The 17127-nt window shown below is 44.9% G+C and overlaps 1 protein-coding gene across 1 annotated transcript in view; it reads left to right on the top strand.

The window, feature by feature from the left end:
- The window catches only part of Skap1 (src kinase associated phosphoprotein 1), a 296586-nt gene that overhangs the window by 55324 nt on the left and 224135 nt on the right, over nucleotides 1-17127 (top strand). Inside the window, exon 3 of the mRNA XM_032912818.1 lies at nucleotides 4631-4656. Within this exon, the coding sequence (XP_032768709.1) occupies nucleotides 4631-4656 (26 nt within the window). The remainder of the gene's footprint in view (nucleotides 1-4630; nucleotides 4657-17127) is intronic.

The following is a 17127-nucleotide window of genomic DNA, read 5'->3' as shown; positions in this document are numbered from 1 at the left end:
TCTGCACAGGCCTGATAGGAAATTCTCAGAGGGTTTTGGGCTAGACATAAACTCCGCGTGCGCGTGCATTTATGTGCTGTTCCTCCTGTCCCCTCCTTTATATCTTGGTTTAAAACATTTAGCTCCAGATTGGCTGTACTCTCCGGCTTAAAGGGAATTGTTTCCAGAGCAGAGTGTAAGAACTGGAAGACGATGTCAGCTGGGTTTAACTAAATGCTTCCCGGAGAGCGCAGAACTCTCCGGACTGCAATGCAGACCAACTACAGGATATGTGTAACAAGACAAGATGAAGACCTTAACCGTGTCCAGCAGATGATAGGCTGGGGCCCTTTCTTGAGGGTTGACAGTGCTGGTATTTTATAGTTTCCTTTTAGAAGTGCTCCCTGGGCCTGGGGTACAGTTCAGCTGGTAGAGTGTCTGCCGAGCATGAACGAAGGCCCTAGGTTTGCGCAGCATAGGACTTGGTATGGTAGTACACACCAGCAATTCTATCACCCTGGAAACAGAGGCAGGGGGATAGATCAGTAGTTCAAGGTCATCTTCAGCTACCTAGGGAGTTTGAGGCTACCCTGGGTCAGACTCAAAAGCAAAACAAAATAAAAAAACAAAATGTCCTCTGTGGGAAGTACATGTGTTTTTGCTGGGTTTGCTCCTGTTTTTTAAAGCAAAACCTTCTTACTGTATGAATAATATTTGGAGAAGGAAGAGAGGAAGAAAAGACAGGCCAGCAAAGAAAAGAAGCAATGTTCACTCCCACCAAGTTCAACACATGTGTTTCACTAAATGTTTTTTAAAGTAATAATACTGCATACATTTAAAGTATACAGGCTGATGGTTTGATACGAACATATGGTTGGTGACGTCAGTTAGCACGCCCACCGCCTCCCACCCACGGGTACTTTTTTCTATCATGAGACGGCGTCAGACCTATGCTCTTGGCAACTTACAGTTCTATAATAGAGTTTTGTTAAGCTGAGTCCCCACTGCGCGTTAATTAGACCCTTGTAACCTATGCACCTTTTTTTGGGGGGGGGGTTGGTTTTGTAGTTACTCTTGTTTAAGATTTTAAATTATTGTTTTATTAGTGTACAGACATGAGTATTTTGTTGCCTCATGGGCAGGTCTAATGGCTGTGAGGTCAGAAGAGGGCATTGGATTCCCTGGGATGGAAATTACAGACAGTCGTGAGCTGCCACGTGGGTGCTGGGAATTGAATCAGAGTCCTCTGGAAGAGCAGCCAGGGCTCTTACCTGCTGAGACATCTCAACCCTTGTTGTTGTTGTTGTTGTTAAGACAGGGTCTTGCTATGTAGCTGAACTGACCTCAAACTTAGGATCCTTCTTGGTCCCCTGGAATTGGTGTCATAGGTCTATGTAAATATATGTAACAATACCTTGCCAAACTCACACTTTTTTTTTTTTTTTTTTTTGGTTTTTTTTTTTCTGAGCTGGGGACCGAACCCAGGGCCTTGCGGTTCCTAGGCAAAACTCACACATTTTTAATCACTGGAAGTTTGACAAAGATGTTTAATTACGGTATTGTCAAAGATAAAGTTGCTATTTAATGTCACCTATGTAAGGCGGCTTCCTCATTAGTTCCTGTTAAGTGGGCTGTTTCTCAGCAAAGGACTTTCTTACAGTAATTACCATGGGAGACACAGATTCCCAAGTCTCTGTCTTCTCGACTAACAGGAGAAACCAGGAAACCTGGACATGCGAGAGGAGGGAACTGAAAACAGATGGTGGAGTGGGGATAATGGGAGAAGGAGGCATCAAAAAAGGCTGAGCTCCCTAATAACATGTTGTAATTATTTAACAATTTACTGGGAGTCAACCTTTTAAACAAAACACTGTTGCTTTGTTTCCCCCAACCTCTCTGATTTGTAAGAGTAATATTTATTAGCAAAGGCCCTGCTATTGTTGTCAGTAACATTTTGGAAAGAGGTGTGTGTGTGTGTGTGTGTGTGTGTGTATGTGTGTGTGTGTGTGTGTAAGTGTATGAGTAGGTGTGTGTAGGTATATAAGAATGTGTGAGAGTGTGTGTGTGTGTGTGTGTGTTTACACCATTCTTTTTCATTTTATTTTATGTGGGTGGCTGTTTTGCCTGCACGTTTGTCTGTGTGTGTTTAACAACATGTTTCGTTGTTATTGTTTTGTTTTGTTTTTTAATGTGTATGGGTGTTTTGTCTGCGTGTCTGTCCGTCTGTCTATGTTTGAAGAGCACACCTGATCCTGACAGAGGTCAGAATGAGACCCATTTCAACTTGGAGTTGAATATAGATGCTTCCGAGCCACCATGTGGGTGCTGTAAACCCGGGGTCCTATGGAAGATTGGTCAGCGCTGTTACCTGCGCAGCCGTCACCGGCCCCCTCATTTCTTTTAGTGCTTCATTAGGTGAGCAGTGGGAAGAACCAGGCGCTAGAGCAATGCTTCCCGAGAGCAGCCGAAGCCAGAGAGGTGCTCGCCTGCCTGACGGTTTGCTCGGTTGGTTGTGGCTCTGATGTGTGTCTGGAATGTCCCCCACAGTCTCACGTGTCCTAGCACTGGGGAGGTCACAGACCTTTTCAGAGGTCTGCTGGTGGAAGTAAGGTGCTGGGGGGCCAATCCTTGGATGATGGCAGCCCTGGCCATTTATCCTGAGCTCTCTGCGACCTTGGAGACGCCATCCTCCTTTGTGCTCGCGCGTGCTGCTTGGTTCAGTCGTCCTTCACCAGGGTGGTCTGTATTCCCTCACATTGTAAGCCAAAAGCAACGTTTCCTTCCTTTAATGGCTTCTTGTTATATGTTCGGTCACGGTGCTGAGAAAAGTATGTAAGCCAACTGTTTCACAGGAAGGCCAGACATTTGTGCAGTTGTCAGCCGCACTGTGCTAGGCAGAGACTCACCCACCTGACAGTTACACCCAGCTGAACTAAATGTCTGCCAGTCCTAGTGTGAGTGTGCCTTACACTAGAGGACACCCTTCCCTCACAGATGCCGAGGCCTCCTGCCCCCCACCTCTGCCTTCCCACCCACCCCCACCTTCTACCACCCCACCTTCCTTCGTCCTCTCTCTAACCCGTCATTCCATTTTCCCTTTCACCTGATGATCAGATCAGACTGGGTCTGGGAAAAGCAAACACGAGCTTTCTGCTTGGGTTTGCCCTCTCTAATAATGTCCCTCAAAGTAGCCTCCCCTCCCCCCCCCCCCCGCTGATCTCTCGATGCTTCCGTTTTCAGGAGTGGTGGAGAAGTTGTCTAGCTCTGAGGCTGATCTTCCTAATGTAGCCAAACCTAACTTTAGTCGTGCTGATCCTGGAAGACATCATTGCCACCCAAGTATGGCCTTTCCCTGAACCTTCTGTGGTTACGGATGCTGTCGATTTGATTAAGAATTCGATTAAAAACGTTCCCTTTTCCTCCTAGAAAGGCTCAGATGCAGATTCCCAAGAGGCCGAGATGAGAGTAGAAAAATACCCATCCTACTTCGTGGCATGGAAGTCTCTATGTCTGTTCTAAGAGTTAAGGCATAGTTACTCTGAGCTGATGGAGTAGGCCGGGAAAGGGGAAGACGGGAGAGGAGCAAGCGTTTGAACGCTGCACTCTAACAGGAAGAAACGGGACAGGAGACGGAGAGGTTGAAGGGTTGAGGGGAGGGTGTGCTTCACTTCACAGACTGATGGGAAGGGCCAAGCTGAGAGGAAGGGCGGCCATCCCCTAGAGGAAAATCAATACGGAATAAGCCTCCTGTGAAGGCAGTAAATACGCTTTTGTGGGCAACCATCATAAGTGACACTGTTTCTGTTGGAGGAAAAATGTCCGTCAGGTGCCACAGAAGTGATTTACAAGTGTTCCTTTCCATCATGGCTGTTCACTACTTAAGACCTCAAGGGTTATCGGTTCGGCCAACCATTTCACATGAGAGGGTAGCAGAAAGTACTGTGGATTGTGTGGGCCTGTTCCATTTCTTGGCTCCTCGGCTACCAATGTGAGACGACTTTGATTTTACCTTCCAGGCCTCACCCGTATGCTCTAGGAGTGAACGCAGCTGAGGATGTGTCCTTGGTCCTGGGGTTTGGGTCGTTGTAACTACAGGAGTACTGCCGGGGTTTGCTGCCTACGCCGGTGGTGTTTATGGTGCTGTGAGCCACAGGACAGGGGTCTCAGTAAAGAACAATCTTGCTCAAACTGTGGGCTACCATGAGCCTCCCTCCCAGGGTCATCCCCAGTTTTTGTTTTGTTTTCATGTATTTTTAACGTTTACTGGCGTTTTGCCTGCATCTATAGCTACATGAAGGTGTCAGAAGCCCTGAAACTGGAGTTACGGACATGTGTGAGCTGGGAATTGAACCCTGGTCCTCTGGAAGAGCAGCCCGTGCTTTTAACCACTGAGCCATCCCTCCAGCCCCCATCCTCAATTTTGAAAAGACCCTTGGCTTGGTTGTTGCAGTACACTGATGTGGCTTTTAAGCCTTTACTAATCTTGGAAACATCAAGGGCAACTTGCTTCCCTTAAAACAAAGGCGAGCCGGGGTTGCTGGCAGACGGTTTAGCAAGCTTTTTTTGGATTCGTTCTACAGACCTGGTATATTAAGCAGATTTGAGATGTTGCAGTTTGACTGATCTCTGCTCTTCCCCTCTTGTATTTTAGGTACTGTTGGGATTTTCAGCCCCAAGGTGAGTACTCCTTCGCCATAAGTCGTTTTATATTAGGGATGTGTCCACGATTTATTTCACTGTGTCTCGTAAGTCTCTCCACAGAGCATGACTAGCCTTTTCTGAGCAAAGTCAGTGGAGTGTTTAATTAACCTTCACCCCACTGGGCCCCCCTGCCCTGCTCTTTCAGCAACCAGAGGCGCCTTGCTTGGCTGCTGGATTATTTTACAGGAGCAGAGCGATAGTATGCCTTTATTCCTTGAGTTGTGCTAGATACCAACAGGATCCTGCAACATTCAAATAGAGCAGTGGCCAAGTCCATAATAAAACCCTTGGGTGGGTTCCAACTCGGCTAATCCTTCATTTGCCCCAGAAATAAATTCTAGGGCGTTCTCTCCTCCGTCACCGTGCCCTTCCACACAGGCTGCCTGGCAGCAGAGAAATGTCAGAACTGAAGCCATGTTGGAATTCCCACTAGAACAGCGCTCTCACATTTTAATACGAGGCTCCCAGCCGCCTCGAAGCTTCTAATTGCTTCCCGACCATTGTTTTCCTGCCTTTCCGTGATGAACCCAGCATCTGGCGCGATTCTAAGAAGCACGCCAGACAGCTGTGTGCGAAATTAAAAATAAAGGATGAGATTAGGACACATTTGTAAAAGGTTCAAAGTTGGGATGTTTTTGAAACTTTGAATACTCGGAGCGGGTGAGCGCAGCTCTGCTCGCTGTCCTCCTCGCTGTGAGGGTTCAGGATGGCGGCTGTGGCAGCCAGTGTCCTGAGGTTTCCTTCTCTCAGGTTAGGAGACACAGAGATTTTCACATCTTCAGAGAGTGCAGAGTTTTTCATCACACTTATGGAATGAACACATTATGAATTGTCTGACTCCACAACCTTTAAACCCCAGAACATTTCCAGGACCACTTACTGTCTTACCAGCTCCGTGTAAACTAGGGGCTCTCTCTCTCTCTCTCTCTCTCTCTCTCTGGTCTCTCTGTCTCTCTGTCTCTGTCTCTGTCTCTGTGTGTGTGTGTGTGTGTGTGTGTGTGTGTGTGTGTGTGTGTGTGTGTGTAAGCTTTGGGTGTCTTCCTTAACTGATCTCTGTTTTTTTTTAACCGAGGCAGGGTCTCCTATTGAATGCACTCCATAGGCCAGGTTGGCCTCAAAACTTACAGAACTTTCTCTGCCTCCCAAGTTCTGGAACTAAAGATGTGTGCCACCATACCCAACAAAAGCCAGATTTAATAAATATAAAGATCATGTTTTAAAAGTTTTTTAAAAGATTTATTTTATATATCTGAGTACACTGTAGCTGTCTTCAGACACACCAGAAGGGAGGCATCAGATCCCATTACAGATGGTTGTGAGCCACCATGTGGGTGCTGGGAATTGAACTCAGGATCTCTGGAAGAGCAGTCGGTGCTCTTAACCGCTGAGCCATCTCTCCAGTCCAGGTTTTGTTTTGTTTTGTTTTTTGTTTTTGTTTTTTTAAATTCGTGTTAGTTAAAGGCAGTCTCCCGTGTAATCAGACTGCACTGAGACCCTAGATGGAGCTACTGTAGGGAATGATGTGTCCTTGTAGTGCATCAGTCAGTTTGGTAGAATGTGAAACACATTCAGAGACCCTCCCTCTACTTCAGGGTTTAACAAGTGTTCGACAAAACCCACAGTGGGCAGGGCATGGTGGCAAAGTGTTGGAAATGGACAGAACAGTGAGGGCAGAAGTAATTTCCTAAGGAGAAGCATGGTATAGAAATGAGAGAAGAAAACAATTTTGGAGCTCGGCATAGGAGAGGCTCAAGGGCTAAACACAGGGCACATCTCCCCCGAGTCTTAGGAGAGGGCTACTTCAGTCACATCTGACGCACAAGGACAATGGCGGGGATGCTGTTTGATTAGTTCTTAACTGGTGTGATGGGTGGGAATAATAACCTGTCTATTCACAGTACTACCTGGGCAGGATGAAAAGAACAGGGGAATGCAAGAGGCTGGCAGACATCTCGTTTGTTTGTCTTTGAGCCTGGCTGTGTAGACCACTGTGTAGACCAGGCTAGCCTCAGACTCAGAGATCTGCCTGTTTCCGCCTCCCAAGTGCTAAGGTCAAAGGCGTGTGTGTGACCATGACCAACACTTAGGAAAACTTAGAAAGCCCTAGAAGACTGGGTAATATTGGGATGATTCCAGTGTGAGAAAAAACAGATGTGATGATCTCATTCTTTACATTGTCTAAAAGAATTGTCAGTAAAACTTCTTAAGAAATCACTTGAATAAAAGTCTTACTCTGTAGTCAGGCTGGATCTGAAGTAAATGCGTAGCCCAGGGTGGCCTGAAACTTGCCATTTTTCTGCCTCAGCATCCTCAGGGCTGAGATTACGGGTGTGCACTGCTGTGGTCAGCCTGTTTATAATAATGACACTAAAATGTCCCATATATTTTTACCCTCCCCTTGTTGGCCCACTGTCATCTTCCTCAGGGACTAATCTGTGGGTGACAAACTCCTCAGGAGCCACTGCACACATGTCTTCTCACCCCGGATAGGGAGACCATGACAGACGAAAGTACCAGTACCACCAAAGTCTCACTTGGTGACCAATGGTTTTTATTGGGGTCACTTATAGGAATGTGGGTATGGAGCAGAAATGACTCATAGACAGCTGCTTCACCAAAACCCACCCTAGCGGGGGGGGGGGGCAGAAGGGGGCAGCTCACAAAGCTAGGAGCCTGGAGCACACTGCACAGCCTGCAGGCAGCTCAGCAGGTGGGAGAGTGTCCTTTCCAGGTGTTTCAGTTGGTCTAAACCACTTCCGGGCAGCATGCCTGGGATGAATCATCTTTGCACCCTGGTTTGTCTGAGAGTCTTGTTTGCAAGCTTGGCTGGTTTCCTCTGGGAGGGAGAGGCCTAGTGAATTTGATCGGTTTCAGGGAGTTCCTGAAACTATTCTGAGTTACTTTATGGAGCTTCCCTGAAGGTAGCATGTTTCGTTCTCAGAGGAAGTTGGTTTTTTGCATAAGATCATCTAAGAAGAAAATAGAACCTAAGAATTTAATGTAGAGGAAACATAAATGGAACAGTTCCTTTTTGTACTTTAAAAAAAATCTATTCATTTAATCCATTCATTCTTCTATCTAATCCATCTATCTATCTCCCACACACGTGCGCGCGCGCGCACACACACACACACACACACACACACACACACACACACACACACACACACACCGTGGTGGAGGTCACCCTGTAGGAATTGGTTCTCTCCTTACACCATGTAGGTTTGGTGGTTTGAACTCAGGTCATCAGGCTTGGCAGCGAGTTTCTTACCTGCTGAGGCATCTCAACCACCTAGAAAACTTCTCTTGATGAGGTTAAATATAACTCAGGGACATGAAACGTTTTAGTACTTCAGATAATCGCAATAATATGAGTCTAGCTTACTTTGAACACTACTCGTCTCCCTCCTGCCACTCTGTGTCTCCCTCCTCTTCCTCTCCCTCTTCTTTTCCCTCCTCCTCTTCCTCTTCTCACTACCCCTCCTCCTGTCTCTGTTCTTCTCCTCCCCTCCCTCCTCCTCCTTTCCCTTCTTGTTCTTCCTTTCACCATCGTTGTCACTGTTGTATGTGTGATGCTGCAGATTGAGTCCAGGGCCTTGTACATGTCACAGAGAACTACACACCCAGCCAAAATAAAGGAATAAACAAAAAATCAGCAGCAACAACAAAAAGCATTTTATAAATTTCCTCTAGTTACAAAGTAGAGCCGTGAGGAGTTTACCCGGGAACTGTTCACATGGTAGCCATCTGAATCTAAAAGATGACATTGATTGGCTGTCTTAAGTAACAATCTGCTTTGACCTTCAAACTCGATGATCATGGTCAAACTCGATGGTCATCTTCAGTCGTGGCACAACCCAATTTCCTTCATTTTGTTTTGCTCTCTCTTTTTATAAGGAGTTCATTATTGACAGTTTTAATGCAATAAATCAAATTTTCATGTAGAAGGTATACTGTATATAATTCAAAATTTATTGTCACAAAAATATTTTTCAAACATTAGCTGAATTTTCCTATCAGGGACCTAGAGTCTAAAACAAATGTCACAATACTTAAATAAAAAATTCGGGCAAATTTGTGACTATTTATTATAGTCACATTTAATGTATTTGCTATTTATTTGTTTTCTTTGTTTCTTTTTCTGTTCAAAGTCTAGGGTGGCCTTGAACCCACTATGCAATGCAGTACAACCTTGAGTTCATGATCCTCCTGCCTCCACCTCCCAAATACTAGGATTCTGGCATATGCCACCATGCCTGTCTCCAAAACTTATAATTTCATGCCATCATCACTCATTGCTATTTTGGCCGTTTGTAGAAATGGGCTGCGAAGTTTCTTCCCAGCTTGACCGTTCATTGGTGAGTCATAGCAGTGCTGAGATCCCCGAGAAAATTACCTAGTTATTTTGTATTTAAAGATTCATTTTACTTTTTGACTTACACGTGCATGTATGCATGCACACATACATGTGAGCGCCCGTGGAGGCCAGAGAGCGTGTCAGACATCCTGGAGCTGGAATCATAGGCAGCTATGAGTCGTCCAACTTGGTTGCTGGAATTGAACTCAGGTCCTCAGAAAGAAGCAGCAAGGGCCCTTTATCCCTGGACATCCATCTCTCCTGCCCCTCTAGGACATTTTTACACCAACCTAAGTCTACTTAGTAAAAATTTAAAAAAAAATGGCATGTCGAAATGCCAAGTCTCTATGTCGAAGTCGTTGATTCCTAAGAATATCGTTGACAAAACAAATAAATCGAAATGAAAAAAGAAAATACTATTATAAAGCCACATGGAAAAGACCAGAACCAAAGCAACACTAACAAGACTGAAGCCACAGCGACTGTAGAAGAAGAAGGTTTAAGTGGCTTGTCCATCAGTGTGTGAGTTTTACCTTCATCCAGGTCAGACAAACTGAAACTGAGAGTGATATCTGTGAGAGAATTGGGGATTTGAACATGAATTATTTTAATATTATTTCAAAACTGCTTTTACAGGCTTAGCGGTTTAGAGCATCAGCTGCTCTTATCCCAGAGGTTTGAGATTTGATTCTGAGAACCCAAATAACAGCTCATAACTACAACTCCAGTCCAGGGGAAACTACACCCTCTCCTGGCCTCCACTTGCACTGGGCCATACACATATGCACATGGTACACGGGCACACATGCAGGCAAAAATACCCATACATAACCAATAAAATAAAGTAGCATTTTCAAACTAATCTAATTTTTAAAAAAATATTTATTTATTCATTATTATGTGTGTGAATTGGGGCATGTGTATGCCAAAGCACATGTGGAGGTCAGAGAACAACTCTCTCTCTATAGGTCTACTTTTATATAGGTCCGTGTGTGTGTGTGTGTGTGTGTGTGTGTGTGTGTGTGTGTGTGTGTGTGTGTGTTCACACGTCAAACTCAAATCACCAGATTCGCCCAGCAAGCACCTTTACCCACTGAGCTGTCTTGCCAGCCCCTTCTTTGTCTGTGTCTGCTCAAATTTATAATCTTTAGGCTGAGGATGTACAGTGCTTGCCTAGTACTGGGTTTGGTCCCCAGAACTGCCGACAGGAATTGTGTTCAGGTTTATTAAAAAGTAAAGCTTATTTTATTTCTACCAGGAGGCCCAGTAGATTATGGCATACGCCCATGTAACTAGATGCAGAAACACACAAGCAACGAGCCGTCCTCTATATTTTATTTCAAGTTGAGGCTTTAAGTGGGAAGAACATGGGTTCGAAGCAGATTTGAATTGGAATCGCAGGTCTTCAGAAAAGCTCTGTGAGACTTGGCAAGGCCCTTTAACCTCGAGACGCATCCGACTGGTCTTCCAGTCTCACCATTATGGGCTTCACTGTCATTATGAGTTCTAATAACACAATAACCCAAGAGCAGTGCCTGCCACGAAGTAGCGAGCAGGGCTTTAAAGAGACAACAAGGATTATTATATATATATTGAAGTAAAGCCGGGCATGAAGATTAATAATAAAGATTAATAATAAATGCTTCTTCTCTTTCCATAAAACTCACCCACCCCAGCTGAGCCCTACCCTGGGACCCTGTAAGCACACGGTTGCCTCTGTGAGGTTTACGTCCTAGGGCGAGAGAACACAGTTCTTGCTGCTAAGCCTAGCGTGTTCAGCTGACGGGCTTATTGCTCATATGACATCTGAAAGCATGTTGAATGAGACCACGATGTAGCTTCTTACCCCGACGGCCACGTGATTTCAAACGTGTAGTTCTGATAACTACAAGAAGCAGAGCGGAAAACAGCGAGGAAACGCCATCTTTACATGGAGGGGTTGGGGGGTAGGATTACCTTTGAAGTCTTAGAGAAGTGTTGTTGAATTAATGGAGTGCACAGTGACTCTTCTAAGTTCTATTTATGAAAATACTCTTTGCCTTCATGCCAAGGGGCTTTAAGCACGGTCTTAAGGAGGATTTACACAAAGAAACGCAGTCCAAATTTATGATGTGTTTGCAAATGTAAGAAAAAGTCCGCATTTACAGTATTTGTAATTTATTGGCGAGTGTCTTTCTACCGCTCTCCCCGGAATGCTGGCGTTCTATAAACACGGGCACTGGGTCCAGACGTGGACTGTCCTAACCCAGGCTCCTTTTTTTTAAAAGGGGACTCTTCTAGAATGTTTTCCGTGTCTCTCAGGGGATTAATGAGGGAATACGCTCAGGACTAATGCCCCTGCCTTTGGCTTTGACCCAACCTTTTAGCATCAACAGGCTTGACAGGAGACTTTATGCTTTGACTTCTTTCGGGCGCTCCCCCGCCTTTCCTTATTAGCTGCATTTTTAACACATTAATCTGTAGGGAGCGGATACACACACAAGCTGGCTTTGAAGTTAGGACCTGACTTTGATACCTTTTCAAATATTTTCCTTTCTTTGGCCTCTACTGTTCAGGTTTCCGAGTGGAATCATTCCCTTTGAAATTAGTAGACTAATTGTTTGGCGATTGACTCACTATCCAAGAGAACCAGATTTTTCTAAAACAGTGAAGATATTTGTCTGTACGTGGACAGAGAAACCAAATGTGTGCCTGGTGCCCAGAGAGGACAGAAGAGGATATTAGATCCCCTTATGTAACTAAGTCACAGACTGTAATGAGCCACCATGTGGGTGCTGAGAATTGAACCTGGGTCCTCTGGGAGAGCATCATGTGCTCATAACTGCTGAGCCATCGCTCCAGTCCCATCCTTTTCCTTTTTTTTTTTTTTTTTTTTTTTTTTTTTTTTCCTTTTGAGTTCGATACTTTCCAAGATTTTTATGTTCCTTCTAAATGTGGATTGTGGGGTATAAAATATTGAGACAAAAAAAATCCCCCCAAAACAACCAAACAAAAACGTAGCTTGACACTGGAAAGATGGCTTGGCTGTTAAGAGCACTTTTTGCCCTTGCAGAGGACCCAGGTTTGGTTTCCAATAAGCCCATCAGGAGGCTCACAACTAGGGTGGCTGAAGTGTCACTAACAGAGGAAAAGGACATTTATGTTATGGGCAAGGAGATTTATATGATGCATAAAATCAAACTTCCAGTTACTGCTGACTCTACTGAGGTCAAGAGGGGAAAAACCAATCTTGTGAACCCTCTTTGCCTTTGTCAGCTGATCTGAATGTAATACACACTTGCCAGCCTGGAAAGGTTACTGATCGTAATTCATCTCTAAAAAGATGTTTTCTGGCCAGATGTAGTGTTACACACCTGCAGTCCCGATGCTTGGGAGGCTGAGGCAGGAGATCAAATGTTCTAAGCCAGATGGGGCTATATGATGGGATTGTGTCTCTGTCCGTCCATCCATCTATCTATCCATCTATCCATCCATCCATCTGTTCATCCACCCATCCATCCATCTGTCTGTCCATCCATCCATTTATCCAGCCGCCCATCCATCTGTTCATCCATCCATCCACCCACCCATCCGTCCATCCGTCTGTCCGTCCATCCATCCATTTATCCACCCACCCATCCATCTGTTCATCCATCCATCCATCCATCCATCCATCCATCCATCCATCCATCCATCCGTCCGTCCAAAAATACCTTCCTATACTTAGAAGTTTTAAATTCCATAGCTGTCTGTCTGTCTGTCTATCTATCGTGTGTGTGTGTGTGTGTGTGTGTGTGTGTGTGTGTGTGTGTATTCATGGAGAGGTTAAAGGATAACTTGTGGGAATCTGTTCTTTCCTTCCTTGTGGATCCCAAGAAATCAAATTCAAACTATCAGGCTTGGTGGCAAATGTCTTTGCCTGGTCTATTAAAATATATTTAATTATTTTTTAGTATAGAAGATATGTGGAGTTTACAAGATAAAATGGAATACAGTCATGGAGTAAGAATGGGCAACAGCCAGAGAGAGACAATTGTTCAACCCAACCCTTTTAGTTAAGCTTTACATTATTATTAATATATTTTTCCACATCAGGCCTCCCTTTCCTTCCCTGTCTCCAAGCCAGCAGTTTTCAATCTGTGGATCGTGACCCCCTTCTGAATGAACAACACTTTCACAAGGGTCATCTAAGACCATTGGAAACACAGATATTTCCATTCCTAAGAGTAGCAATATTACAGTTACAAAGTAGCAACGAAACCAGTTTATGGTTGGCGTCACCACAACACGAGGAACTGTATTAAAGGGTCACAGCATTAGGAAAGTTGAGAATCAGTGCTCCAGACCCTCCCATACACCCTCCCCCCTTGCTCTTTTTCAAGCTCATGGTGTCCTTTTTCATCAGTTGTTACATGCATACATGTATATCCATATGTATCCCTGAACATAACCATCTCAGTCTGTACAATGTTACTCATGTGTATGTTTCAGGGCTGACCATTTGGTGCTGATAACCAACTGGTGTACTCCTCCCTGGAGAGGACCATTTCTCCTGGTCTCAGCATTCCTTAGTCCCCTGCAGTTCTTCGTGTAGGGTTGAGGCCTTATATTATTTTTTAAAGTCTCTCGAGTAGATGGGCTCCTGTGGGGTACTTTCCTAGCTATATGATTGACAGCCCATTTGGATTAACTCTTAAGGGATGGGGATATCTTTTCCTTTACCACAAAGCCTCTGGCTCTGGGATAACCTCTGACCCTTAAGATTTACATAGTTGTGCTAATGGTGCTTCAGTAAAAAGGATAAGGGAACGTTCTCTATGGAACTTCTGGTTCTGGAGACTTAACACTGAGGTGACAATGCTGTCTGTGAGAGGACTGGCTTGTTAAGGACTGACTGCACATGTATGCTGTTGTACACATGAGCAGGAATCTCTGATCTAGGCGGTGGCATGGGAGGTGGGATCGGGTCGGTTTTCCCTTACAGCCTTGATGGTAACCGGAGGTCTGCGTTAGTCACACAGGTAACTCACCTCTCTACGGTGTGCCAAAGGCTGCTTCTCATTTCCAGGCTCCTGACTCTTACCCCACACTCCAGCCCTCACTGTACAGCATTTCATCTTTATTGCTTGGGCTTAGATCCAGCAGTAGCTTAAGGAAAATAGTATCTCATTTTTTTTAAAAAAGTGATTAACTAATTTATTATTTATGTACATGTATATGAGCCCGTATCAATTTATACGCCTATGCAGGAGCCCGCGGGAGCCAGAAGGGGATGTATGACTGGAGTTACGGGAAGTTGTAAGCCACCATGTGGGTGCTGGGAACCAACACAGGAACAACAAGTGCCATCTCTCTAACCCATCTCAGTCTTCTCAAGCAAAAGACACTGGAATCGAACTAGCCAGATAGTTCCAAGAAATGTCTTAAGCCTTGGAGCCAGGATTACAAAAAACATCGCTAACAAAATGTGGGCTGCTATGTCTTTAATGAGTTTCCCACGAGGATGTTTAAAGCATGGCAGTTTCCAGGAAGAGAAATGCCAGATTCCAAGCTCCTCTTAGGTATGGGCCATCTGAGCTTGTCTTCTGTGTTGCAGGGTCAAAACGCCCACAATTCAACATAATGTACGGAAAAATGCTTCAAAAATTCAGCATAGTGACCGGGCTAAGCCCGAACTAGTCATATTACAGTTTGTGAGCGTGAAATCCTGGCACAAAATGATATTTTAAAAGCCATCCCAACAATGAAGAACAATGCATTTGAGTTGTGAGTGAGGCTACTTCCTTCCTGACCACACGTGGCTTTGCCAGTTCCTGTCTCCGTGTGGAGAGGAACTGCTTCTGTCACCACGAGTAACAATGATTTTTATTTCAATTGCCATCATGAACTCGAGTTGTTGGCTGTCATTCAGTATCCTTCGCCTTTGATCGATGACCATGATTTATAAAGCACGGAGCCTGGAGCCGGTGGGTTAGGGTGGGAGCTTTAGAATCAGATAGGGTGGGGTCACTTCCGGTCACTGCTGAACTTGGGAGGTTTGTCAAGTTGATCTTTGGGATAATGACACGTCCCAAGGTTCTACATGAAGAGCCTAGACCAGAGCCTGTATAAAGTTCAGAACGCAGCAAATTGTTCCATTTACTATTGGAGCTGACTGTCTCCTGCAAATCAAAACATTGAAATGAAGTTTAATAGCTTACAGTAGGAATGAAGGACAGAGAATAGAATGGTCCAAAGAAAGCAACCTCAAACCAGGGATTTTGGGTTACATCGGTTGCCTAGCGGCGGAATGATCAATGCATTTGTCTTACAGCACGTTTATCTGTTTGCCGCCAAATGCAGGTTTGCACAGGTTTTTAAAACTTCTGTCAAGATCTCATTAGTAGTGAAAATATTCCCACTCAGCAGGTTCCATTCTGGTACCCGCGAGAACAACAGTGGCCTGTGGGATGTGTTAGCGTAAAGCCGGAACAGCCGATGACAGCCTGGAGTTTGCTTCATGAAGTGTGTGGTGTCACATACACCTGTTGTGTCTGTTGCTGCCAGCCCTCCAGTTTGTTAACGTCCAAGAGCTGTGCCCTTATCCAAAACCTAAGCAGGGTTAAAGATGTCAGCATTTTCCAGAAGTGACAGGGGCAGGAGCAGAAGAGTTCGTACTGTGTGTGTCTGTCTGTCTCTGTCTCTGTCTCTGTCTCTGTCTCTGTCTCTATCTCTGTGTGTGCTTTTCCATCTGTGTCTGTGTGTCTGTCTTTGTCAACTCTCTGTTTCTATCTGTCTGTCTCTCTATTATGTCTGTCTCCAGTTCTTTCTTTCCCTTTTTAAAGGAGCTGCTTTGATGCTGCGCGCTGCAGCTCACCCTACTGGCTAAAACGAGAAACTGCACCACAAAGGACCATTTTCTTAAAAAGCGGGGGAGGGGTTACTTCGGAAGGGCCATCGTCATAGCTACTGACTTCCTTGGGGTTTTCTGCTGACCGGTTTGGTTCATTTGAGAGCGTTATTAATCTGCTCTGTCCTTCGGATTGCTGGATTCACAGGTGTTTTGTAATGATCGTTCCACGAGTGTCAATTTGCTTCCGTGTCTTATTATTTACCCCACTCTAACAACGCTCTTCCTAGCGTGGCGGTGTAATTGGACAGCAGTATTCCGAAGATAGAGAACTAGCACTCAGAGCTTAAGCTCAGGCTCCTTGTGTGTGGAAGACCCAGTTGAAACAACTTTTAAAAAGAATAATAAATGGAAGATTTCCACAGCTGGACGGCTCTCATTCATTCTGCAGATCTAACGACATTTGATGCTATTACACTCACCGCCAGGGCCTTGGAGGCGAGGGGTGAGGGTGGCGAAGAATAGTTATACATCGAGTTATGGATAGGCAGAGGAGGAGGGAGAAGATGGGCAAGAAGTCAGACTGTAGAGAACAGAGAAGGATCAGAGACCTTCACTGTACGCGGATTGATCGCAAGAACCAACCACGCAAGTCCAAACTGATATTTAGGAGTCGGCGAAGCCTCACAGATGTTCTGTGGGAAGCACCATACATTTTCTAATGCGTGACTTTGTGCAAAATGGTATGTAACTTATATGGCAAGCATTGACAGAGAACCCCTCTGCCCCTGGCGTTGGAGTCACAGGTGTGCGCGGTAATCACATGCGGGTAACAAGGTACACACCTGGTCACATCTGTATCCCGCACGTTTCGTCAGACCCAGAGGCTTGGGTGAATGGATACAATAAGGAAGGATGTGCTACCATTTTGATGGCACTACCAGAGTTCAGCTTTGGGAACTGCATTAGTGTCAAATTGGTCTGTGAAGAGCTGGCCATATTAATGCTACCAAGCATGAACGCTAACTGGATTTGGATCAGGAAACTTTATTTATAGCGTTTTAGTGAGGATTTATTAGTTTAAAGAGGGAGCCACATGCCTCGTGGGTTCTTAAATATCAAATGGAGCAGGAAGTCCTCGTTCTCTTTTAATGCCGGTAGCAGTAACAGCAAAAAACAACAACAACAAAAAAAACCCACTAAAAATTACAATTTCATACTAGTTTCTATTTCTGTATATTATCCAAAGACATGCAAAAAAAAAAAAAAAAGTCATAGCCAA

This window comes from Rattus rattus, chromosome 9 (genome assembly GCF_011064425.1).
Source record: "Rattus rattus isolate New Zealand chromosome 9, Rrattus_CSIRO_v1, whole genome shotgun sequence".
In the NCBI taxonomy this organism is placed as follows: Eukaryota; Metazoa; Chordata; class Mammalia; order Rodentia; family Muridae; genus Rattus; species Rattus rattus.
Note: the sequence above shows the minus strand (reverse complement) of the source record. Positions and strands in the feature narration are given on the sequence as shown.